General features: G+C 46.5%; 1 protein-coding gene across 8 annotated transcripts in view; it reads left to right on the top strand.

Moving 5' to 3' along the window:
* LOC144114392 (protein lev-9-like) overlaps window positions 1-25090 on the top strand; it is a 130750-nt gene that overhangs the window by 26820 nt on the left and 78840 nt on the right. For 7 of the 8 annotated variants that reach the window (XM_077648106.1, XM_077648107.1, XM_077648110.1 and 4 more), the window contains exons 3-5: window positions 1534-1643; window positions 5829-6002; window positions 12976-13149. In XM_077648106.1, coding sequence (XP_077504232.1) covers window positions 1534-1643; window positions 5829-6002; window positions 12976-13149 — 458 coding nt within the window. The remainder of the gene's footprint in view (window positions 1-1533; window positions 1644-5828; window positions 6003-12975; window positions 13150-25090) is intronic. The other variant, XM_077648108.1, reaches the window with a different exon arrangement.

Raw genomic sequence — 25090 nt, forward strand, 5'->3', positions numbered from 1 at the left:
GACGAAGGCCTCTCCAATATCTTTCCAATTAACCCTGCCTTGTGTCAGCTGCGGCCACCCTTTCCCGGCAAACTTGTTGATCTTATCCGCCCACCTAACTTACTACCGCCCGCCCCCTGTTACGCTTGCATTCTCTTTGAATCCAGTCCGTCACCCTTAAGGACCATTGGTTACATTGCCTTCACATTATATGCCCTGCCCAAGCAGATTTCTACCCTCTTAATTGCTACTAGGATGCCATTAACCCACGTTTGTTCCCTCACCCACTCTGCCCTCTTCCTGTCTCTTAATGTCGGGCCGGGCAATTTCCTTTTTAGTTCTTTTTTGACTGGGCTTTGAATTCTTTGTCTCGTAACGCTACATTTAGCATTTTCCTTTTCATAGCTCGCAGCGTAGTCCTTAACTTAAATGGATCCCGTTTTCGTTAGCCCCCACCTTTCTTCCCCATAGGTGAGTACCGGGGAGATACAGCAGTTATATATTTTTGTCTGGGCGGAAATTGGGAAACTGCCATTAGCAATCTGAGAAAACCAGCCAAATACGCTCCACTCCTGTACTTATTCCCCTGGTCATTTCGCTCTCGTGATCCGGATCGGCGGTCACTAGCTGCCCTAAGTTATTCCCTTACCACTTCCAGCACCTCGCTACCAATTGTGAACTGCTGTTACCTTGCGAGACTATTGAATATTATTTTAGTTTTCAGCATATTAATTTTTAAACCCACCGTTCTGCTCTGCTTATCTAACTCATTGCTAATGCGGCTCACTCCCGGCCGCGGCGGTCAGATTTTGATGCCGGCAAAATTCTAGAGGCCGGTGTACTGTGTCATGCCAGTGAGCGTTAAAGAACCCCAGGTGTTCAAAAAAGAAATCTTCTCTACCGGCACTCCCACAGTGGATGAATAGCCGTTTTAAGAAACTCGAATAGACAGTGGCGCCATTTTTCCCTCTAGAGAATGTTTAGAAACTCTTTGGATCACACCAAAAGCTGCATTGCGCTGAGCACCAAAAATTACAGCGCGATATCATGAATGTATGGTACACATCGTTTTTTTTCCCTATGGCTCTTAAAACTCTTCTCTGCGAGTGCGGGAAGCATTTTGTAAGGATTAAGCAATCAGGTTCAACATCTCCTTGCATAATTTAACGGGAGCCTTTAGTTTGCTGTCTGTTACAAATGAAAAAAAATCCCATTCAGTCAAACGGTGTATGCTTCTGGCGGCCGATAGCGCCAGTTAGCTGCTGTTAGGAAAGGGAGAGGAGAAAGATGGTGGATGATGCCTGCCTGCCTGCATGCCTGCCTGCCCGACTGCCCGCCCGCCCGTTCGTTCGCTTGCTCGCCCGCCCACCCACTTACCCACCCACCTAACCAACACTTACCCCCCTGCCTAGCCCACATAATGGGGGTGTAAATCAGAGAAGGCGGCTTTTAATTATTGTGCCCTGCAATCCTCCCAGAATGCATTTTAAGCACGCAGTCAGCTGCACCATTCCCCTCCGTCTCAATGCCAATCTTCCCTGTTATGTTTTTTAGGTACTGTTGTGGGCAGGGATACACTAACGAGAATGATACCTGGAATGCAACGTGCCTCCAGAAAGAAGACGAGTCACTGTACTGGGTTATCGGCCAACATGACTGCAGACGTGAGTGCATTTTTTTAAAGGTTTAGCATTAGAAGGATGACTGCAAGCGGAAATGGCGAGCGCCGTCTGTCAGCAGCCAGTGGCACGATGCCCACCGGCCGCGATAGACAGCTGGCAGCCTGCCCACCGGGCTACGAACGAACTTAGTATACTACCTATACTAACTTAGTAAAGCACCGCGGATATAGCAAACTCTAGTATTCCAGCATGATTATAACGGCCTTTCGTGTGTCAAACTCGTACATAACGATCCTCAGTTGCTACTTTGGAGATAACGACCTTTTTATCCTTAATTTCGGATATACAAAACCTGAGTATGCCACCTCGAATATAACGAATTTCTGTGCTGGACCCCGCATGTAACGAACTTAGTGTGCTGACCTCGGATGTAACTAACCTAAGTGTACCACTTCTGATGTAACGAACGTTTGGCTGCTAACGCATTCAAACGATCCACCGAAAATCGCCGAAGAGTTTTTTTTACTGCCTGTTGGAGAGTTATCTTATGTATACCGAAAGCTCCAGAGTACCGAAAGCTCTAGAGCGATCCTACTGTTTCTTGTGGTGCAGTTGATGAATATATTATAAACTAGCTGTGCACCCGCTCTATCCGCGCCTACCTGCTGAAAGATGTCATAAAGGTCAAGACATCGACGCAAGACCAGCCTGGTCGGGATGATGAGTGGCGAAATATGAAACAGTGCCGATCAAAGGACAAAGTAAATATGTTTCGACTCCCACACGAGAGCCTTGTTCACAGTGAAGGCAAATAGTTGTCGTCGCTGTAAGTACGGCTCGTGACTGAACCCAGATGGCTTGCACATGCATCAAGTGGGAGACTTTCATCGTTGTGATTGGGCGTATGCGCTGTAGTTTGTAAAATATACAGCCCGAGATAAAGCTGTGATGTCACGTTTCTTTGCTTCGGAAGCACAGATGCATGTGTCCAGCCGATATTGTTGCCCGCATATATGAAATGATGATGATGATGGATGGATTTTTATGGTGCAAGAGCATCTGTGGCCAAACAGCGCCATGGCACAACGTATTTTCTTCTGCTCAAGGAGGGGTCAAAGACTCATTTCGCGAGCATTTCACCCTAAATAAGCCGAGCACCAGACCAAAGGAAAGCGTGTGCCCACTGTTTCACCGGTGGGTACCGGGCGGCATTGGGGATAGAACCCCGCACCTCCCCATGCGAGGAGAATGCTCAAGCGACTAGGCTACCGCTGCGGGTCGTATATGAAATGTTCGGCAAATGTATTTGAAACCACGCGCTGTTTGTTCCGGTAGGCTTGGTGCTCTTTGTATTCTTCAAAGTTTCCTCGATTCCCCGATTCTTAAATTTAAAGCGGTTTCAGCTCGTTCTGAGCGCATTGCAGTTACAGTATTGATATTTTATGGAACTAGGCAGTACAGACCCAAAGTGCTATGCCGGGAGGAGATCAGTCTACAAACATATATCTGGTCTCAGGAGAACCTTCTGCGGATCAAGTTAACTGCTGATGAGGGCGGAATCAAACGCAAACGGTGCCTGTGAACAGAACACATTCAAACGCTTATCTGCGTTAAGCCATACTGAGCACCTAGTGTTATTCATGCCTTTCCGCAAGTAATCTTGCCAAGTACGGCCTCATATAACTGTTACGCATCGATGTCTTTCTAAGAAACATTAACTAAAAATAACGCGTAAGAGTATTCGCGTTAGAATGTACCCAGTAGTACACCCGGGAGCAAAAGAAAAAAAAATTTTTCACCACATCCATTTGTCTAGGTCGACAAGGGTAGGATTGGAAGGGCTCAGTAAGCGCTCAGGCTGGGCTGTATACTTCCCACGTATTTTGCGGGATCTTTAAGACACGTTTTCTCACCAACTGCACCACCTAGCTCATTCAGTTTTTTTATTTCGTTCCCCATTCCTTCTTCTTTTTACTGAGCTACAGTTATTATCATGTAGCAAATGCTTACTGTTGTTTTGTGATTTTTTCCCCTGAAGCCATAAATATTCATGCCATTTGCATAGAACAAAACACTTCTAGAAATAGACCTGCGCAGACGTGCATCATTCTAGCTCAGTATCCTTGCATCTCTGGGCACATAAAACTGGAAAATATCGCCCTTCTATCTTTCTTGTTTTTGAAATCATGAATCGAATGCAACAAAAAATGATATTTTGAAATATTTACAGTCAGACATAAAACTTATGTTTACTTAACGTTCTTGCAGCCGTTGCATGCATTGAAACTTCTATTTATATAGTAACTACCCATTTAGTCAGTACTCCTGCCAATATTCCGTTTCTTTGCTTGACAGTTTGCGTCCTGCTTTCTGATCTGTTCTGCACGTCTCCCAGTAAAGTATCTTCGACGAAAGTTCACATCACGCAACCACGTACGTCACGATGTAGCACACCAGTGATATCCCAGATGCCTTGTGGTACCAACAGGCTAATTATCCAGGATAATACCAGGTTAATCTTGCCATGCGGCAATCACTGAATGAGACAGATGAATCTGAGATGGTATATCAGAGATAGGGAGGAAGAAGTACGGAAAGCTCTCCATGGTAAAACAGTGCGGAAAAACACGAGGAAGGAACCACCACGACGACGCTCATGTCGTCGTGTTGGTTCCGTCATGTTTTTCCGCGCTGTTTACCATGGAGAGAAAGAAATCTTTATTCTAACGCAATACCAAGATGTGCATTGACAAGAAGTCATTCTATGGTGAGCGCTCCAAGACTATGAGGTTAAATGATTTTTAGTATCTTGGGTTGGCCCGTGGAGACACAGCTTGAGAAGTCCAAAAGGTTGCTGTGCTACTTCCTAGAAATTAGTCTTCGCAGCGTTAAGGACTCATTGTGGCGAGTATTAGGCACGAAAGGCTCGTTCGTCGTCTGGCTCTTGTCCCCACAGCGAGTGTCGCTGCATTTCGAACACAGCACGTGACAGCTAGGCCTCGCTGTTGGTAGGAAACCGGTGTAAATATACGGCCGAAACAGACTTACATTTTTTTTTAAACCTCCAACGAGAAGCGAAACTTGGAGTGCGAAATAACCACGCGAGAGTGAAGGAATCGCGCGCCTCATGCGAGGCAAGTGTATAAGAAAAAATGTCAGCGCTCATTATGACATCAATACGCCTTTCTTTCTTGCTTTGCGTGTGAGCTGTCCACAAATCAGCTGAGCTTGGGAAAATTTTCAGTTTTTGCTTTTGTCATCATTTTTTCTTTTTGGACCAAACGTGCGAGTGAGCGCAAGCTCCGAAGAAATAGTGCGTGCTTGATTGCCCCCTGGTTCCGAAAACTGGGCTGTTTTCGCTCTACTGAAGGGCGGGAAATTATGTGAATCACTCAAACACTCCCCGAAAAACTCTTCGGCGATTTTCGGTGGATCGTTTGAATGCGTTAGCAGTGAAACGTTTGTTATATCCGTGGTGGCGCACTAGGTTCGTTAGATTCAAGGTAGTATACTAAGTTCGTTCGTAGCCCAAGTTGCCACTTGTCACTGGCTGCTGACAGACGGCGCTGGCCATTTCCGCTTGCACATACCGTTCTAATTTCAGGAAGGCTTCGACACACGGTCATAATGAAAAACCAGAAAGGGATTATTATTATTCCCTATATTAGCCTGCTATGTGTTCTTAAAGGGACCCACAAATTGAAATTTACCTGTATCGACAGACTGCGGCATTCTAACGACAGTGGCCTCTTTCAATAGCCTATATCAGCTGGAAAAGACCTATTTCGCAAGTAAACTGCGTGCGCGAACCCCAGAGGCTGTGTCACGCCGATATCCTCAAAACAGCCCAGAAAGAGTCAGAGAAACAATTTTTATTAAGAAAAATAATTGCGTTAAAATGGCCTCTGTGTCCCTTTAATGCAACTTGCTATTTCGCCCCCGTTGAAACTTCGAAAGGGGTGTGCTAGACTAGAAATTTCCCATCAGTGTGCGTCGTTTTTTTTCTACTTTGTTAGCGCTCTTAGATGGAAAGCGAATGGCCCAGTGAAGACCAGAAAAATTGAACAATGCAGTACAGAATTGAAGGTCAAGCCGGGAGAGGGTAGGGGTGTGTCTATTTAGCAAGGCTCAAAATAACTGTGATAGGATGGAATAAAAGCTGTGTTAGGATAGATAACTGCGTTAGTATAAAACTTCGTTCAGTTATGACGCTTTTAACACCTGCAGCGGTTTCGTGTGGCCATCCGGGCCACGTCCTCAATGGCCGCCTGTCGGGCTCTGAGTTCGTGTTCCCAAGGAGCGTGGTCTACGAGTGCAACAGGGGCTATTGGCTGAAGGGAAAGTCCATTCTGTACTGCCAGCTCGACGCCCAGTGGAATGCACCGAAGCCCGAGTGCCACAGTGAGTGTCCACCTTGCGCAATGGCCCTCTTTGGGCTCTTTCTCTTCAGCAACGCCGGATATCGCGGCGGGCAACTACGTCGCAATAGAGGCTTTGTGTTCTCAAGGTACACTCCGTCTATCATTAGTAGTTGAGTGGTCTGATGGTTAGAGAGGTTGCTGTTGCTAGAAATGTAGCTGTCGTTTTACGAACTTTTACGTTCAGGACTGTTGTAATCCTTGCTAGAGAAACCACGTTTCAGCACCGGTTTCAGGCGGCAATGGCTCCCGTGGAGGCGTTAATTAGGATGTCAGAGGAGTTAGCATTTTGATAGTTATCTTTGGCATTCTGTCTAAATATGACTTCTAGTGATAGGGAAGATAATTCAGCCACCACTGTTTCAGAAAGCCAGTGTCTTTTGAAAGCTTGAGAAGTAGATGAGCTACCACTCTTCTAACGTGCACAACCTGGACGGCACTACCTTATAGTATAACTCAATTTCTCAGGTTACTCATGAAGTCTTTGCTCTTGTCACGACTAGAGTGACAAATTAGCACGGGAAGCTGTACGTCCTTGTCACATTACAATTTGGGCTCGGACCTGACGGCGCACGACAAGTTTTCTGGGGCCACTTTCACCTGGATGCGGAGTTGCGTGATCAACTAAAACAGCAGAGCAGCTTTTTCGTGCCGGAGCCCTCGCGCAACGCTAAAGAGATGTGAAAATGGCATAATCTGCGCATCACATGATATCTTGTGAGGTTGGCGTATTTCGGAATGGTCAGTGCCGCAAGGCTGAATTGTGTTTCTTCGCAAGAGAATCAGCTGTAGTTTTGGCAATGAATTCGATGTGAGATGACACTGTAAGCATAAAGTAAATATTTCAGCTGCTGACCAGTTTTGTGCGATTATTGCTGTCTTGGACTGTAAAAGCGAGGGAATCTGGAAAGATAAATATACATTGGTCGGGGCAGGAGACTTCGAAAAGTAGAAAAGAACGCGTATTGTCACGGGCCACTCTGCGAGCAACAAAGAATTGCGATAAATTCAGAAGGCGTATAAATTAAGGAGTCCACTAAGTGCTGGGGTAAGACGATATTCTTTTGTATATAATTAGGGGTTGAACAGCGATGACATTTTATGGCTGCTCTTTAGTCATTTCGAACCCGAGCATGGATGCTTGGTGACGAATATTTATGCAATGGTACAGTTGCTTGGCTACGTTTAACTGACGTCGTTGTGGCTGCTTCAGGGATGGCATCCACCCATTAACCGTCGCTTATACTGTCTCTGAAGGATTGGATGATTCGAGAGCCTGGAAGTCGCTTCAGAGTCTGGAACGCGACGCGGATTTGACGCCGGAGCAGAGGAGCGCTCCACGGCCCGGCACTGATGGCTGCATTGTTTTCGAGAGCGGGGCCCAACACGCGTCTATGGCTCAGGGAGAGAAGCGGACGCCCGTCGTTTTAAACTCCTCGCTGACACGACTCCAAGCGGCTGGCAGCATCATTCGCCCCTCCAAGAATGTGCAATGAACCCCATACGATGAGCAGGTTTTCAAAAGAACACTTACTGCTTTCATAGGAGAACATCCTTATCGCCAATGTTTTTATTGTACTTGCCGGCTTTCTTTTTATTTGAGTGCGCAGCTTCCCTAGGCGGAGATTTTTGTGTATTGCTGGAATCCCAAGTCTCATTAGTTACACTTCTGTTATCATCCAGACAAAGACGCTTGAAATTGAAAGAATGACTGAAATGAAATTTTATTCATTCCACTTGCTCGTCGCCTATCAAGCCGCACCTGCCATCCTCAAGCCGTCTGCCGTGCTCCACCACGGACTACCGCTCGTCTCCGCTCATTCTTCATGAAAACAGCTCAAGACCTGCCATCGATGCTGTGCACTACTCCGACCCTCTTCAGTTCAAAGCTGCCATCGAATCTAACTCCGTTTTAACGCTCAACCTATCCCTATCTCTCAAGCTATGTAAACAAAAGAAGCGCTGGTGTGCCGTCGTCCTAATCAGCGCGTCGGCGTATTCCTGGAGGCATCTGGCCTCGGATCCCACCGGCGGCATGGTTGTTTTTTCTGCTGCTTTATAATTTTCTTTAAAACCGATTGATTGGCCCTACAAATTAAAAAAAATTAAAAACATTCCCGTATGCACCTTGGTTTCGGTGACTGTTGGCTTCCTTAATATGTTTGTCAAACGAGCCCCTCATTTTCCTTTACCTTGTCTGCTAATAGCTTAACGGGGGTCTCGGTTCTGGCAGTCTTGTTGCCATAGGTAGTATAAGAGGGCTCTCGCACAGTTTCCGCCCTCGCCGTTAGATGACGTTCTACGTCACACTCGCGGTATAACAGGTCGTGCTACGTCCACCGCTATGGTCGAGGGTGGCGCTGGTGAACACTCTCAAGGTTCGCTTACACGCAGTAAACATAAATACCCACGAAAGCAGCAGATTGGACAGCCGTCGCCGTAGCTCAGTTGGTAAGAGCACCGGACGCGATATTCGGAGGTCGTGGGTTCGGATCCCACCGGCGGCATGGTTGTTTTTTCTGCTGCTTTATAATTTTCTTTAAAACCGATTGATTGGCCCTACAAATTAAAAAAATTAAACACATTCCCGTATGCACCTTGGTTTCGGTGACTGTTGGCTTCCTTAATATGTTTGTCAAACGAGCCCCTCATTTTCCTTTACCTTGTCTGCTAATAGCTTAACGGGGGTCTCGGTTCTGGCAGTCTTGTTGCCATAGGTAGTATAAGAGGGCTCTCGCACAGTTTCCGCCCTCGCCGTTAGATGACGTTCTACGTCACACTCGCGGTATAACAGGTCGTGCTACGTCCACCGCTATGGTCGAGGGTGGCGCTGGTGAACACTCTCAAGGTTCGCTTACACGCAGTAAACATAAATACCCACGAAAGCAGCAGATTGGACAGCCGTCGCCGTAGCTCAGTTGGTAAGAGCACCGGACGCGATATTCGGAGGTCGTGGGTTCGGATCCCACCGGCGGCATGGTTGTTTTTTCTGCTGCTTTATAATTTTCTTTAAAACCGATTGATTGGCCCTACAAATTAAAAAAAAATTAAAAACATTCCCGTATGCACCTTGGTTTCGGTGACTGTTGGCTTCCTTAATATATATATATATATATATATATATATATATATATATATATATATATATATATATATATATATATATGACCATCTCTGGGGTTGAAATACTCATGCACAAGAGTCTTTGACCTCACCTTTAGCAGAACAAACGCTTTAGCCATGGCGCACTTTGGCTTAATGGCCCTTACGCCATTAAAACGCGCACACACGCAGAGAGAGAAAAAGCGATTCTCAAGCATGCATGCAGTAAGAATGAAAATCGTCGCATTCGACAGTGTTTCCTCCTTTCGTAGTGCAAGTTTTAATCTAGTTTTACTCTAGCTTTACTCTGATCTGAGTTTTTAATTATTGAGCTGACGGAGTCGCGGGAAATAACATGGTATTCGGCAACGCAACGCCACTGTCACGCCCTTCGTGTCAAATATCTGCGGTGGCAGATTTGGGACGTGCCCTTTCTCACATGCCGCAGCACTTTGCTACTAAAAGGGGACCACTCCAAAAACATACGGGTAATGCGCTTTTAAGCATTTCGGCTTCCACGACGTCCTTAAAACAGAGGCCACGAACAAGCCCACTTCTCCAAGCATCACTTAGCTAGCGTACTATGCTCAATATTTATGACAAGAAAGAAAATGAAAATAAGTTTTGTTTCACTAAGCTGAAGAACAAAAAACTTTCCAAGCCGCCATATATAGTACACGGCGTGCATGAAAACACCTGAACACAGTGAACAGCGCACCGCAGACGACGCGAGACGGATATGCCCTTGAGGCGCCAGCGATGCCAGCAAGGCGTTTTCAAAAGAAACGAAAAAATATAATCATTTGAAATATCCAGTGCACCGATTGAACTCAAATTTCTAAAAATTATAACTTGACATCTGAGGAATAAAATGTATTAAGCAGGTTAAGTTCGGAAATTGGCTGTCAGGAGTCATGACCCATTAAGTTGAACTTACCGCACGAGGACAACGTTTAGTTCAGTAAATCACATGGTTAAATTTTTGTTCTATAAATCCTGCTTTTTTGCTCTTAGGCTCTCTAGTCGAGAAGGAAAAATTGACGGGCGATCACACGCTCTGCAGTGGCTTTTGCCTTTCGATTTACATTGCTGGCCTTTCCTCTGCGTCTTTCAATTTGGTTTCGCCTTCACTTTTTGTTCTGCTTGTGCGTGGGTTTCTGGCCGGCGAAGGCCGGAGGGTGGAGGTGGGTGGAGGTAGACGGAGAGCGCAGGTGGGTGCCTGGGTGGGTGGCGGGATCCTTTCATGGGCTTCTGGAGGGCAGAGCTGACTGGAGGTGGGTGTGTGGTGGGCTCCTCTCAAAGGTTTCTGGAGTTTAGAGGTGGGGGATTGTGGCTCTTCTGGGGGATGGTGGCTTCACTCCTTTGCTCTGACACGCCTCTGGATGCTTCACTTCTTTGCTGTCACGCGCCTCGCATCTCTCTTTTGCTGTGGCAAGCCGACGCCGCGATTCTGCGGAATGGCCCTACTACTACTGTTGCAATGAAAGCCATTAGAAACATGTCGAGGGAAATACTGCTCATATGCGCGTCACTGGTGGCCTAACGAAGGCCTGCTTGTGTCCGATGGCTATTCCTCCCGTTTTCTTCGGTTGCTGGTGCCACGGAGCAGGGCTTCTCCTAACAAACTTGCGACTGTCCACTTTCACGGAATTTCGCATATTTTGAAGAAGGTTAGTAAACTTGCGTATGGGCAAGCTGAGTGGCATGTCCCTGTGAGACTGCTAGACCTCCATGAACTTCCCTCGTGTAATGCCTCATACCAAATAGAGATACCAAAAAAAGAAACATGAATACTGCTGTTGTAGCAACTGCCATTCCAATGGAATACGAAAAAAGTTCTGCTGCACTGCTTCCCCTGTATTACTCTAAGAAGTGCGTATTCATATAGGTAATTCTTGGATGATATATCGAGAATCCAATACCACACCGAGCACAAATATTAAGAGGTCATTAAACATACATTACCCTGATAGAGACAGTTTTCTCATTTTTTTTTTAAATCGCGTTAGCTGGAAAAGCAAGTTTGCACTAGGAAAGCTCTGAAGTGCGTAGTATTGTTCTACATAAAAAAATAGTTGTGTGAGCGGACTACCAATGCTGATAATAAACATTCAGTTATCTGGCGGGTGGAAAGACAATAGACTGAATGCTCGCGGTGATTGCGCTTGTATTTGTTGTGTTATTTTCTGCTAATATTTGATTCCCTATCCTTACACGTAGGTGAATGCGCTGTACATGGCAGGACAATGTTCGTTGCCCTTTTCCCTCCGCCCCTCTTTTTTGTGCTGCACCAAGTGGGCTCTCAAAATACCTTTAACGCAGATTTAATTTTTATAATAAGGGTTACTCAATGTTATCCACCCATTCGCAACCATACGGTTATAAAATAAAGCTACACAGCTCCCTCAGAAACTTCGCAGTTAAAGAAAGAAAATTGTCTCGTAAGAGGATAAGATACGAGGCTCACTGACGACATAAGGCACTGGAGCATGTGTCAAAACTTGAACGGCCCTTCGAAAGGGAAGATTCCCTGTTTCTTTTATTTTTTTTCTCAAGCTTAATGCTTACTGTTCGCGCCTTTAAGCAGCAAAAGTACGCTGAAGCCATTTGCATTATTTTGCTCCGTAAGTGGTACGAACGCCATTAGTAAAAAATGCCGGCGTGTGCCGCTGCGTGAACCGTCCGCCACGTGCAGCGAGCCAAGTGCGAGATCACCCCAGCCCCCACGAAAGACGAGAGGGGAAAATTTGCTTGGGCGGAGGCGGAGAGGCCCGTTTCACATGCTGCGACTAGAACGAAAATATTCGGCCAAGTCGCTGCGTCACAGTACGATTTTCGGTTAGTGCTTTCGCATGCAACGGATACTTTGAAAATTAGGGCGTATCGACACGCCGCATTGCTTGATGTTTCCATAGGCGACCCATGATAAAAGGCTACAGTACCGGAACACGAAATGTGTCATGTTGTTATAACCATATATACTTTTAAATGGAAGGCAATATTTTGTGCGTGTTAATTGGGATAAAGAGTTCTGCTTCCACCGCGGCAACTCCTCCCAGGTGACCGCACGTCAGGCGACGTTCCGGCACTCCGCATTGGTCGGTTGCAGGGCTGCGGTTGTATTCCAATCGTATGAAAGCCCGTCGTAAGCCGTTTGCGGCTAAACCGACGCTATGCCCTGTTACAGACCGACGGAAATCTCGGCGTCGGGAGGCGAATGTTACAGCGCAACGCGCCAGAGGAGGGCTCAGCGACGCCCCCAAGCGAGTTCCGAGTGCCGAGAGAGGGAAAGAACCGCGGAAAGCAAGCGCGTTATGCGATCACGGCTGATTCAGCGCGCAGCGCTAAGTAAGGTGAAAAGCGTGTAATGCAATAATTGCAGCATTCGACAGACTTAAAGCCCGCGAAAGAAATGCGAACTACAAGGGCCGGGAATGTAAAGCATAAAACCGTTAGCTAGCCATACAAAAGCCAGCGCAAGTAAAGTGAAATTAACCGATGAAACTTTCAGCCAATGGGATGCGGCAAAACGGAAAAAAAAACATCAATTAGAAAAACTTAAAAGTAAAAACAACCGTCCTAAAAGCGCATTCTGCTTACGCAGTTCTGCGTGTCAGACAATCTCAGCGTCTGTCATTGTTTTTTGTTAGGTAAACTACCTCAAATAAAAAGTCTGAGAAAAAAGCACATATTCTTAGATGGTTCAATGCACATAATCCTGCTGGCCGTTCCATCTTGTGAGTGTCAGTATGACCATGAAAAATATTGTACGATCTTTTTTTTCCCCCGAGTGAAATATGTGTGTTTCATTAGTGCTACATTAATTCAAAGCCGAGCTGCGTTCTTTTCCGCAGTCGTGCAGTGCGGCACCCTCGAAAACATCACGAACGGCTTTGTGAACCTTTCGGGTACCACGTTTGGATCGAAGGCCGAGTTCTCCTGCAACCACGGTTTCAAGCTGGTGGGCAACAGCACACGGACCTGCGGCGCCGACGGTCGGTGGACCGACGAACCTCCACACTGTGAAGGTGAGCATTTTGCTCCAGGTTCATGCAGCGGCTCTTTGAAAAAATCAATTAAAATTCTTCGTTTCAGCTGCCAGGACAAGGTTGTTTTCTGTATTAGGGGTCGCAAATATGCGTAGGCTTTCTGTGCATACTCGTGTTACCCGGGTAAGGAGTGTGTCCTCGGACGGACGGATGGACGGACAAATAACCTTGTATACAATTACATGACACCTCTGGATTGGGATATTACTAGGATGAGTGCTGCGCCCGGTTGTCACGCATACAGAGAAGCGTAGGCGGTAGGTTTCGAGCGAGGGTTACCATCCCATTCTGCAGCAGTTCTCCGCATGGGAGCTCCCATCGTAGCCACTTCTGTCGAGGGTATTGTCTTCCTGTCCTGTTACATCCAAGTTCGCATTTTTGACATGAATAACCAATCCTCAAACCTTGGCTGCCATGAATGCTGCTCACTCTGTACGTGGCCATGAATGTAATGTTCGCATATAAGACATGTATGCTCTTTACTGTTATCGGAGAGGTAATTAAGCTCTGTCGTCGTCTAGGTGTGTGCGTGGACGGAGAAAGAGAATTGTGCGGGCATGGCAAAGTGAAAATATCGACGTACTTAACGCAATCCTCAGTCAATCAAAAGACCAGCTTGAATGCATTTTACAAGCGCATTTCAGCGAGACGCGGCAAAGAGCAATCAGCGTCCGTCCTGCGTGTGTCCCTCTCTCTGTCGTGCATCTCCCCGAAATGCGCTGGCAAAAGGAATTCAATCTACAAGAACCAACCAGGCCATCTTCCTACCTTAACAAAGAAGAGGACTCAATTTTCAGAAAGGCTACTGGAAAATAAACTGTATTCACACCATCAAACAGGCTATAGAGAAATGCGCATAATATAACTATAGTCGGATACAACTCAAGAACGCAGCTGTTTTTCCCCTTCAAAGGACCCCCTTCCAGCCAATGGCGTCGGACGATTATCATGACCCTGCTATTGCGTGACAAAGCAGTGAGTGGTAGATGAAAGGGGATAACCCCTTCTATCTATGGTCGGGGATATACCCCTTTATCAATTCTGGCACCGCTCCCTGCATTGTCACGCAATAGCAGGGTCATGAGAATAGGCCAATGCCGTTGGCTGGAAGGGGGTCCTTTGACGGGGAAAAACCGCTGCATTCTTAAGTTGTATCCGACTATAGGGCCCTTGGTTTTCGATTTTGATTTTTCCGTAATTCGCGGGTAAAAATCGGGCGATTTTTTTTAGTTAGAATTCGGATTCAAATCGGGTTATTCAGCAAAAAATTCCATAATTCGGGTTTTTTTTCGGTTTGCTTTTTTGTTGCAAAAGACAATTTACTACAGGCGCTCGTATCTTTGCGAGATACCGAATGCTCTATTAACGCGATAGATAATATGAAAGTACCGCCAACCATTGAACTTTGCCGCCGCCGCACGACCTCCTCGCCCCTTCCCTGAGCGTCGGCTCTCCGCCCGATTTCCTGAGCGACGATTGGTCTCCCTGCCGTTGCCCTTGGAAACGCGCGGGTCCGGCGTATTGCTTGTGTTTTAATTTTTCCTCCGCTCCATTTTTCTCCTACGCTCGGCGAGCGAATATTACAGCGCCGTGCTTTTATTGCAACGTGCAAGCGCTATGGCGTGCTGCTGCGCGTACAACAGCAGCAGGCGGCCTGATGATGGTTATGCGGTAATAATGATACCATATATATTCTCGTTGGGGGATTTTCACGTTGTTGAGGTCGGTGCTTTGTGATGTCTCCCCTCGTGTCCGTTTTCGTCTTTGCGCTGTGAATGTAAGCATGGAATACCAGCTCGCCCGGCAACTAATTTTAAGGATTAACCATGACGTCATAAAAAATGATTGACACCGTTGATTGGAAGGCATCATTCGAGGGTTGTTTGATGCTTCGTTTTTAGGTTATTTTGCATGCGAGGCCAGAACGGAACGAATCTCCAAAGCATCCGCGCATTGCATCTTCTCTGGAAATAGCGACTGGGCTCAAAACGTGCTAGTTCTTGCACCTGTAGCGTCGTATTTATAACAACAAATAGGCAATTTTTAACAGACAGTCTTTTAGTCTAAGATCCCATTGTTCATTAACTTTCGCTTGCTTGAAACTGCTGCATAGATCTACAAACTGATGCTGGTTGTGGCTATGACTTACACCACTGTTGTATTTCCTTGAGCCTGTTTTTCTCAACTGTCATCAATACTGCATAGCACATATATCTACACATATATCTAATATTCAGCGTGGATGCTGAATATTATGTGATACTGCCGTCTGTTACGTGTCTCTTGTCAATCAAGGTTCTTTTGCGTGCGCGAAAATAAATCACCCTGCTGACCATGCTCTCATTTTCTTTAATGATAAATTTTAGGTGATGCCTAATCAAAATACCAGCTTTAGATCCCCTACTACATACTGGAACGAAATTTCTGTGTCAAGTATAATATTACATTATCGAGAGGCGTTCATCTTGCCTGGAGATAACAATGCGTTCTCTCATAGGTATACCGAGTATATTCTTAGACTTCCTTGGTACCAGTGCCTAATAATGTTCGATGAATGGTTGTCCGCGCCTCTTGATCGCATTGAAAGTGCGCAAATAAATGCAAAAGCAAAGAAAAACATTTCGAAGCAGTTCGTGTTAAGCCTAGTTAGAGTGTTAGCTCTGTTTTTGTGAGGTTTTTCTTTAAGTTTGGCCAGCTAGAATAACGCGTTTACGCTTGCCCTTAGTTTTCCATCTATAGTGCAAATATAGGATTTAACTGCAGTTAAACATTCAGCACTAATTAATTCGAGCCGATAACTAGCACACCTCATTTGCACTGAACCTAAGCTTTCGAAAGGTATATGACTCGATACTACAATGCAAAGAGTGGTTTTGATTGCATATAGCTCAATAACGCTAATTAATAGGTATCGTAAACTAATTCAGAGCATTTGCATTCATTCTAAGCTTTTCAACGATATATGACTTTAGCAAGGTGGAAAGTTTGGCTGGTTGGTGCATGATTTTGCGGCAGGAACCGCGCAGCACGAGACAAAGCATCGTGTCTCTCCTGTCCCTTCTTTGTCTCGTGCTGCGCTGTTCCTGTCGCAAGGTATACGACTTCATCGTCTAGCTTGTTTGGGTTTGTAGCAAATTAACTAATTAACGCAGATTAATGTGGATCGCTGACTAGCACGGTGCCATTACAGTTGGCCTAAGTTTTCCAACTGTATATGACTCGATGCTGCAGCGCAAATTTGGGTTTTAATTGCAATTTACTAAATATAAATTAATTTGGCTTCCAGTAATTAGTCATAATAAGTATACAATTAACCAGTGATCCAAACTCACGGTTTACCACGTTGACATACTATGCCTAGACTCATAGCTTGACAGTAGCGAAACAGACTAAGTCCCGCTTTGACCTTCTCTGATCTTGAAGTTCAGAGCACCAGCCCGGGTCGTTTTCCGAAGTTTTACTGCGGCGACAGAGTTCACGCTCTAAAAAAACAAACACAGACAAAGTCAGATGCAGTACTAAATCAGGAGCACAAACTAAAACACCTTATCATGTGACTTAAATGTCTGCAGTACCGAGCTCGCCTGAAGGCTTTGTTTACGTCAGTATTTCCCATTCACACAGTTCTAAGAAGAAACCATTCTCTTCATGAACGTTACTTTCGGCATTCTCAATGTTTTTCTTGCAATTTTTCAAAGATTTTCTGCACTCCTGGAGCGCAGAGCTGGCCCAAAAACACGCGCTTCGCTCACTGCTGCGGTCGGCCGGCGGGCGCCAAGGAGAAAAAGCGTGTCGTGCGCAGAGCTCACAGCCGCCACGCGAGGAGAATCGAAGAGGAAAGCGCGGCGCGGAGGAGAGTGTCGCTACTTTCAAATTATCAAGGGGCTTTAGCGCGTCCCGCTCGTCTCGTTCGGGCGCAGTGGGGCCGTGCGGGCACGCAGGAATCGCGCGGTGAGCGGCGAACAACGCAGCGCACATCCAAAGCGCGTTCACCACGAAACTTGCGGCTTGCTGCCCGTTCGTTCGGCGCGGAAACTATGCTGGCGTTTGTGGCATCGGGTTTTTCGAGACAGATGTGCCGACGAACTACGACTGCAACTTGAGTCCCGCGCCTTTCGGAAAGGCGCCTGGCAGCGCTTCTACGTGGTTTACCGCTCCGCGCGTCCGTTTCACCGTACGTAGCAGAGCGATTTGTCTAACGGGCAAGGCGTCGGGCCAAACGGGCGATGGCGTTCCGTGGATTCCCTGGCAGTGCTGCAACACGCTGTCGCGTTCCACTTTTAAAAGCGAAGCTTAAGCGTCCTTCAATTTTTTCTAGCTCAATATTTCTTAATCACAGGATGTCAGGTTGCGCGTAAATTATTGTTTATAAAGTTCTGAGAATGTGAGAGCATCCTGCGACCTAAAGGCATTTACCGTAAAGGTCTTTACAATAAAGGCCTTTATCATTGCCTGTGCCATTAATGACCCTCATCATTATTTTCACCGGGATTCGAAACCCGGTCCTCTTGCACGCGAGGCGACGATCTACCTCTACGCCATCGCTACTCCCGTGGAGCGCAATTCTCCACCGGGATTGAAAAAAAAGAGCTCCGCGTGTCGACGGATTGCATAAGCAGGCCTGGGGTGCGGCCTGATCTCGGTGGCCAGAACCGACAACGCACTCCCTCACCAGAACAGGATTTGGCCACTCTGGTGTAGTACTTGGCCAAAACCGTTTATGAACGAAGCAATTAACCCTCGGCCCTCAGTACCCAGCGGCTGCGGAGCAACTGACCAAGGCGGCGGTCAGACCTGTGACGCAGCGGAGGGTGCTAAGAATCTCTGGCTCCGGACAGGCCGTCATTGGAATCTGAACCTGGCAACGCTTAACGCTAAACCCTATCTAGTGAGGCTAGCCTAGCAGTGCTGTTCGTGAACTAGTGGGCATTAAATGGGATGTCATATAGCTTAGTGAAGTTAGGAGGCCAGGTGAGGCGTATACAGTACTAAAGGACGGGCACATACTGTGCTATCGTGGATTAGCGGATAGACGAGAACTAGGTGTGGGATTCCTTATTAATCCTGATATAGCTGGCAATGTAGAGGAGTTCTGTAGTATTAATGAAAGGGTGGCAGCTATAGTAATTAGGATTAATAAGAGGTACAACCTGAAGGTTGTGCAGGCCTATGCGCCAACATCCGGCCATGATATGATGACCAGACCATTGAAAGATTCTATGAAGATGTGGAATCGGCAATGAACAAAGTAAAATCACTGTTCACTGTACTGAAGGGCGACTTCAATGCGAAGTTGGGCATGAAGCACGCTGGCGACCAGGCGGTAGGCGACTATGGAATAGGCTCTAGGAATAGCAGGGCAGAGCTATTGCTAGAGTTCGCAAACAGAAATAATTTACGGATCATGAATACCTGGAAGGGCCCCACAAGAGAGATTAGAAATGAAATCGACTTCATACTATGCGCTCAAGCTGGCATCGTTCAGGATGTGGAAGTCCTCGGAAAGGTGCGTTGTAGCGACTACAGAATGGTAAGGTCTCGAATTCGCTTAGACTTGAAGAGGGAACGGAAGAAACTAGTGAAGAGGAAGTCCATTAACGAGATAGCGGTAAGAGAGAAAATAGAGGAATTCAGAAGGTCGCTGCCGAACATATACTCAGCTTTAACTGAGGAAGACGACCTTAATGTTCATACAGTGACCGATAAACTGATAGCTATCATTACGGAGTGCGCAGTATGTGTAGGTGGTAGGACGGTTCGACAGGATACCGGCAAGCTATCTCAGGAGACGAAAGATCTGATTGAGAAACGTCAAAGCATGAGAGCGTCCGACCCTTCAGACAGAATAGAAATAGCAGAGCTATCGAAGTTAATAAATAAGCACAAAGCGGGAAGTTTAATATGGAGACAATCGAGCATGCTCTCAAAAACGAAGCCAGCATAAAAGCGGTGAAGAGGAAACTAGGCATAGGTAAAAACCATATGTACGCGTTAAGAGATATGCAGGGCAATGTCATTAGCAATATGGACAAGATAGTTAAAGTATCTGAAGAGTTCTACACAAATCTATACAGTAGCCAATCTAATCATAACGATAATGATAGAGACAGTAGCCCACAACAATGCGTCATCCCGCCAGTAACGAGAGATGAAGTAAAGAAAGCCTTGGGGGGGGGGGGGCAATGCAAATGGGAAAAGCAGCTGGCGAGGATCAGGTAACAGCAGATCTGTTGAAAGACGGAGGGGAGATTGTGCTAAAAAAACTTACCACCCTGTATTCAAAATGCCTTATGACCTCGACTGTACCAGAAGCTTAGAAGAACGCAAACATTGTCTTAATTCACGAGAAAGAAGACGACAAGGACTTGAAAAATTACAGGCTGATTAGCCTACTGTCCGTTGTCTACAAGGTGTTTACTAAGGTAATCGCTGATAGAGTCAGGACAACCTTAGACATCAATCAACCAAATGATCAGGCAGGCTTTCGTAAATAATATTCCAGAATAGATCATATTCACAATATCACCCAGGTGATAGAGAAATGCGCAGGATATAACCAACCCCTATATATAGCCTTCATTGAATACGAGAAAGCATTTAACTCAGTGGAAACCACAGCAATCATACAGGCATTGCGGAATCAGGGTGTAGAAGTGGCTTATGTCATAATACTGGAATATATATATATATATATATATATATATATATATATATATATATATATATATATATATATATATATATATATATATAAACTACACAGCCACCATAGTCCTCCATAAAGTCAGCAGCAAAATTCCAATAAGGAAGGGCGTCAGGCAAGGAGACACGATCTCGCCAATGCTATTCACTGCCTGTTTACAGGAGGTATTCAGAGGCCTGAATTGGGAACAGTTGGGGATAAGAGTTAATGGAGAATACCTGAACTATCTGTGATTCGCTGATGACATTGCCTTGCTCAGTCACTCAGGAGGTGGACTACAAATCATGATCAATGAGTTAGACAGGCAGAGCAAAACGGTGGGTCTAAAAATTAACATGCAGAAAACCAAAGTAATGTTCAACAGACTAGCAAGGGAACAGCAGTTCACACTTGGAAGCGAGGGCATGGAAGTGGTAAAGGAGTACGTCTACCTAGGGCAGGTAGTGATAGCTGATCCGGATCATGAGAGGGAAATAACTAGAAAGATAAGAATGGGGTGGAGCGCATATGGCAGGTTCTCTCAGATCATGAATAGTGGGTTACCAGTATCCCTCAAAAGAAAAGTCTACAACACCTGTATCTTACCACTACTCACCTACGGGGAAGAAACGTGGAGGCTAACGAAAAGAGTTCAGCTTAAGTTAAGGGCAATACAGCGAGCCATGGAAAGAAAAATGATAGGCGTAACGTTAAGAGACCGGAAGCGGGCAGAGTGGGTGAGAGAACACAAGGGGGGTAATTACACCCTAGTTCGAAACCAAGAGGAAGAAATGGGCTTGAGCAGGGCATGTACTGCGAAGGCAAGACAACCGCTGGTTTTAAGGGTAACAGAGTGGATTCCAAGAGAAGGCAAGCGTAGCAGGGGGCGGCAGCAGGTTAGGTAGGCGGATGAGATTAGGAAGTTTGCAGGCATAGGGTGGGCGCAGCTGGCAGATTACAGGGTTAATTAGAAAAACATGGGAGAGGCCTTTTCCCTGCAGTGGGTGTAGTGAGGCTGATGATGATCATTATTTGTAACGTCCTTTATCATTTTAAAACTAGTGCCATCGCTAATTATCACTATATAACTATCACTATCACTAATACTGTCTCGTGTAATGTCTTTGTTTCATTGGCTGTGATCACCCACTGCTATCTTATGGTCCACTGCTGACGTCATGTGAGATCATGGTGACGCCATGGGGGTTTTCGGACCGGTGCTGCTGGACAACAACGCCGGGTTTCGTTGCCGATGAGTCATATAACGCTTTAGCACTAAGAAATGCCTCGTGAATACCCGTGTTTTAGGCTCCCACTTCTAAAATTTACCTTTCGAACATATCCTCAAATTAAGCCATGTCAGAAATAACAACATGGAAGAAGAAAAAAACTCACGAGAGAAAGTGACGTCACGTGGCCAGCCTTCGCAAGCCAAGTGCTCATGAACGCGTCACCGCGAAGAAGACACCGCAGCAACCAGGAAAAGTCATCATTCTGGGTGAAACACCTATTCCACAGCAGCACGAGAGCCTGCTACAAATGGGACCAAAGTTCTGCATGAAGCCACATCTGCGAAAAGAGGATAAGGTGACTATCGTCCGGTCGATTTCGTATCTCGCACAGGACGTTTACCAACCGAGATGCGTTGAGGAGTGTACCGCGGTTTTGTCAAGAACACAGACTGACAAATATAGGGAGGGATACGGTTCTCTAGTCAATTTCCTGCATTCAAATAATTTGAGGCTACTGACAGCTGACAAGGAAGGATGTTTTGTGGTCCTTCCGAAAACAATGTTTTCTTTGAAAGCGATGGAGGCTGTGCAGAAAAACTTCGTCCCGGTTTCGTCAAAACCAGGAAAAGTAAAAGCCAGAGCTCTGCGCTTGCTGGAGGGTATGAACCTGGACCGGCTTAAAGCAAGTGTCAATAAAGCTAAAGGACTTAGTTTAAACATTTTTTTCTCAGCGAAGTCGCACAAAGATGACATGCCATTTCGGGCTATTGTAACTGAGAGGAGCACTTGGCAATATGAAATTTCAGGGTATCTACAGAAATTCTTGGCTACTTTGGTTATTAAGGACCCTTTCAGAGTTCACAACTCTAAAAGTGTGGTAAATTTTCTGCGACATGAAAATCCAGGCTCATGTACAGTGTTCAGTATTGATGTGGTCGATCTGTTCTATTCCCTCCCTCACAATGAATTGATGAACGCGGTTTCAAAATGTGTAACAATTGACAATGATGAAGAACAGTTTATTAGAGGGTGTGGCATTTCTGTGGCTAGCTTTCTTGAGCTGCTGTCTTTTTATTTAAAGTCAATGTTCGTTGAATGGGACAGTAAACTATATACCCAAAAAGCGGGTGTTTGCATTGGATCTAGGGTGGCACCAGTGATTAGCGATATATTTTTGTCCTTTGTTGATCGTGGTATCCAGGAAAATCTGTCGGGAATGGCGTCACGCATCTTTCGTTACGTCAATGACTTCTTGATTTTTGTAGAAAAAACTAACTTTTCAAGGCGCATGTACTAAAAGTATTTAAAGAAAATGCTTTAGGTCTAGAGTTCACCACTGAGGTCACGGTCGGTAGTAAGCTACAATTTTTAGATCTGAGTTTGAAGGTTGCGACGGGGCACGTCTGTTGGGAATATCGTCCAAGGATGGGAAAACCGCTGTTAAATTATAAATCGCATCATTCCAAAACAGTTAAAACAGGAATTGTGGTCTCATCTCTTTTGTCCTCATTATCAAAATCTTGTATCCATAGGGCAACCAACAGCTTCAACGAACAAATTAAAAGGTTGAAGGAAGCTGGATACCCGGATGGTGTTATGTTATTGGGCTGTAACAAGGTAGCCAAAAAGCTTAGGAATCCATCTTTGGTCCCTAGTCCGGGAAAAGAGAAGGAAAGGAAAAAGTTTGCCATTCTCCCATACGTACACCGTATGTCACATAATCTTAAAAATGTGGCAATAAGGTATGGCGTAGGGGTGGTTTTTTCAGCACCCAAGAAACTTAAAAGGGTTTGTGCTGTTTTGGAAAGAAAGGCTGAACAACGAAAAGAATCTGAAACAACTTGTGGGGTTAAGCACGAAACAATGTATGTGCCATGCGCAGAAGAGGTTGTGTACAAAATCCCAATGTCATGCGGACAAATATATATCGGGCAGACGGGGCGTTGCATCAATACACGTTTGAAAGAGCATGCAAATAATCTTGAAGCTAACAAATCTAATCATCTAGTTGACCATGTTCGAGACTGCCAATGTTGTTTTCCTTCATTGCCTTACTGTGATATCCTCTACAAACACCCGTCCCGATTAACACGTGAGATTATGGAAGCATATCACATGAGGAAAAAAACAAGGTTATGTGTCAGTAAGCCATCTATTTCATTATATGACAGTGAGGTTGCATACCTCGATGCCACGTAGAAACTTGGGTTTTTGTCTATGTACTAGCTGATAAGTTGGCCACTGTGTCTATAAAATGTACTGCTTTCCTTAAATAAATTTCAGTTGTGAGTCAGCGCTTGTCCTGTATTTTCTTCCACTCTGTCCGCGTCGTTGCGCTGTTTGCCACCAATATGTACCACCAACTCGCCCGTTTGGCTATTGTGCTCAGATGTAAGTTCAGGGCGGATGGCGGCAGCGAGCGCCGAAGAAGAGCGCGGAGAGGGCGTATCAGGTCGCGGTGGCGCACTGGAGAGCGTCTGGAGGGGGACAAGGTCCCCGTCAAAAAGAAAGCCAACAGTCGCACATTTTGGTATTAAAACGGCCTGGCCTGTAGTGTTTAGTGCCTTGACAACCACGCAACCGCGGGTGAAACAGGCGAAGCAAGAGGCAAGAGCGACGCCGTCGGAGGTCCACCTTTGCGCTGGCATAACTAAGGCATCACCGTAGAGAGCGTAGTCTAAGGTAACGATGATGGACTCTTCCCTTCAAGGGTGCAGCTCAAAGTCAGCTGCAGCGAGCACATGCGGAGGTGAAAAGTCAGAAGCAGGGGCTAGCTCGGTGTCGGGAATGTGGATGAGGCGTTGACGGGAAGAGATGAGGGCAGACGCCGACGACAAGAAGTCCCAGCCCAAAATCAGCTGATGAACGCGCGAAGATAGCACAACAAATTCGACATGGTGGCGCTGGTTATCGATAAGACCACGCGCTGCACATTGCCCCGTGGGACTGATGAGAGTGTCATAGGCTCCACAAAGGGGGGGGGGGCGGGATCAGTGTTCAGAGTAGTCACTTTGCGCAGGCGTGAACACAGGGTGATCACAGGGTGAACGCAGGGTGTAGGATGGAAAAAACGGCGCCCGTGCCGATGAGGGCCTCAACGCACAAGCCTTCGATAATTAATCGCGAGTCGCAACAAGTTCGACGGGCCACCGGGAGGAATTGCGCAGTTCGTGCACGAAGCAGCTTTCCCCAAAAAACTGCCCCTTTTAGTTTTCCGTGCTTGGAGCGAAGGCTGAAGAAGCGGGACGGAGCGGTGACGTTCAGCGGAAAGGCCACGGGGAGCAGCGTCGAGTAGGACGAGATGGCCGAGAGGCGCTTCCTGTGATTGCGTAGGCGAGGCGGAGCGACGGGAAAATGCAGAGTGCGGCACGGCAGAAGCATCCAAGCGGACGCTCATAGGCACGCTCGCAGGGCGCATACCTCGTTGCTCGTCTTGCTGGCGCCGACGGCAGACACGGGAAATGGGACCACGTATCCCGCAGTAGTAGCACACGGGGGGAGAGGAGCGCCAGCGTTGGACATAACGAGGTTGTGAAGAATATGGTGCCACCGTAGCCACATGATGACACATATTTGCCGGACAAGGCGGAGGCGTTTGGGCAGGTGGTTGCGAAGCAATCTCGGCGCAGGTGGGCGTGCGAGAGACGGGTGTTAGGAGTGGGGCTCCAACCCCATAGCAGGCCACCGGTGTTAGGGTATTGCGCTCTGATCCCACCGCTGCCACCAGTTGTTAGGTGCGGGCGCTTGGTTATCCTGGGCCGTCGCTACCCCAGGTCGATGTCCACGGGTTCCGTATCGGGAGGCGGCTGTTGTGGGGTGACGAAGAGTTGAGAGGGTCTTCGAGGTGGAGAAAAGACTGAAAGGGTTTATTTGCATTTTTACATAGTTCGAAAGAGTGAATCGGGAGCTGGCTAATCACATGCCAGATCGCTGCTTAAATAGGGTCTGCTGTCCCCAGGTCCCTAGTTGGGGATTTTACTTCATTAAAAATGCGTCGAATCACTGT

This window comes from Amblyomma americanum, chromosome 1 (genome assembly GCF_052857255.1).
Source record: "Amblyomma americanum isolate KBUSLIRL-KWMA chromosome 1, ASM5285725v1, whole genome shotgun sequence".
In the NCBI taxonomy this organism is placed as follows: domain Eukaryota; kingdom Metazoa; phylum Arthropoda; class Arachnida; order Ixodida; family Ixodidae; genus Amblyomma; species Amblyomma americanum.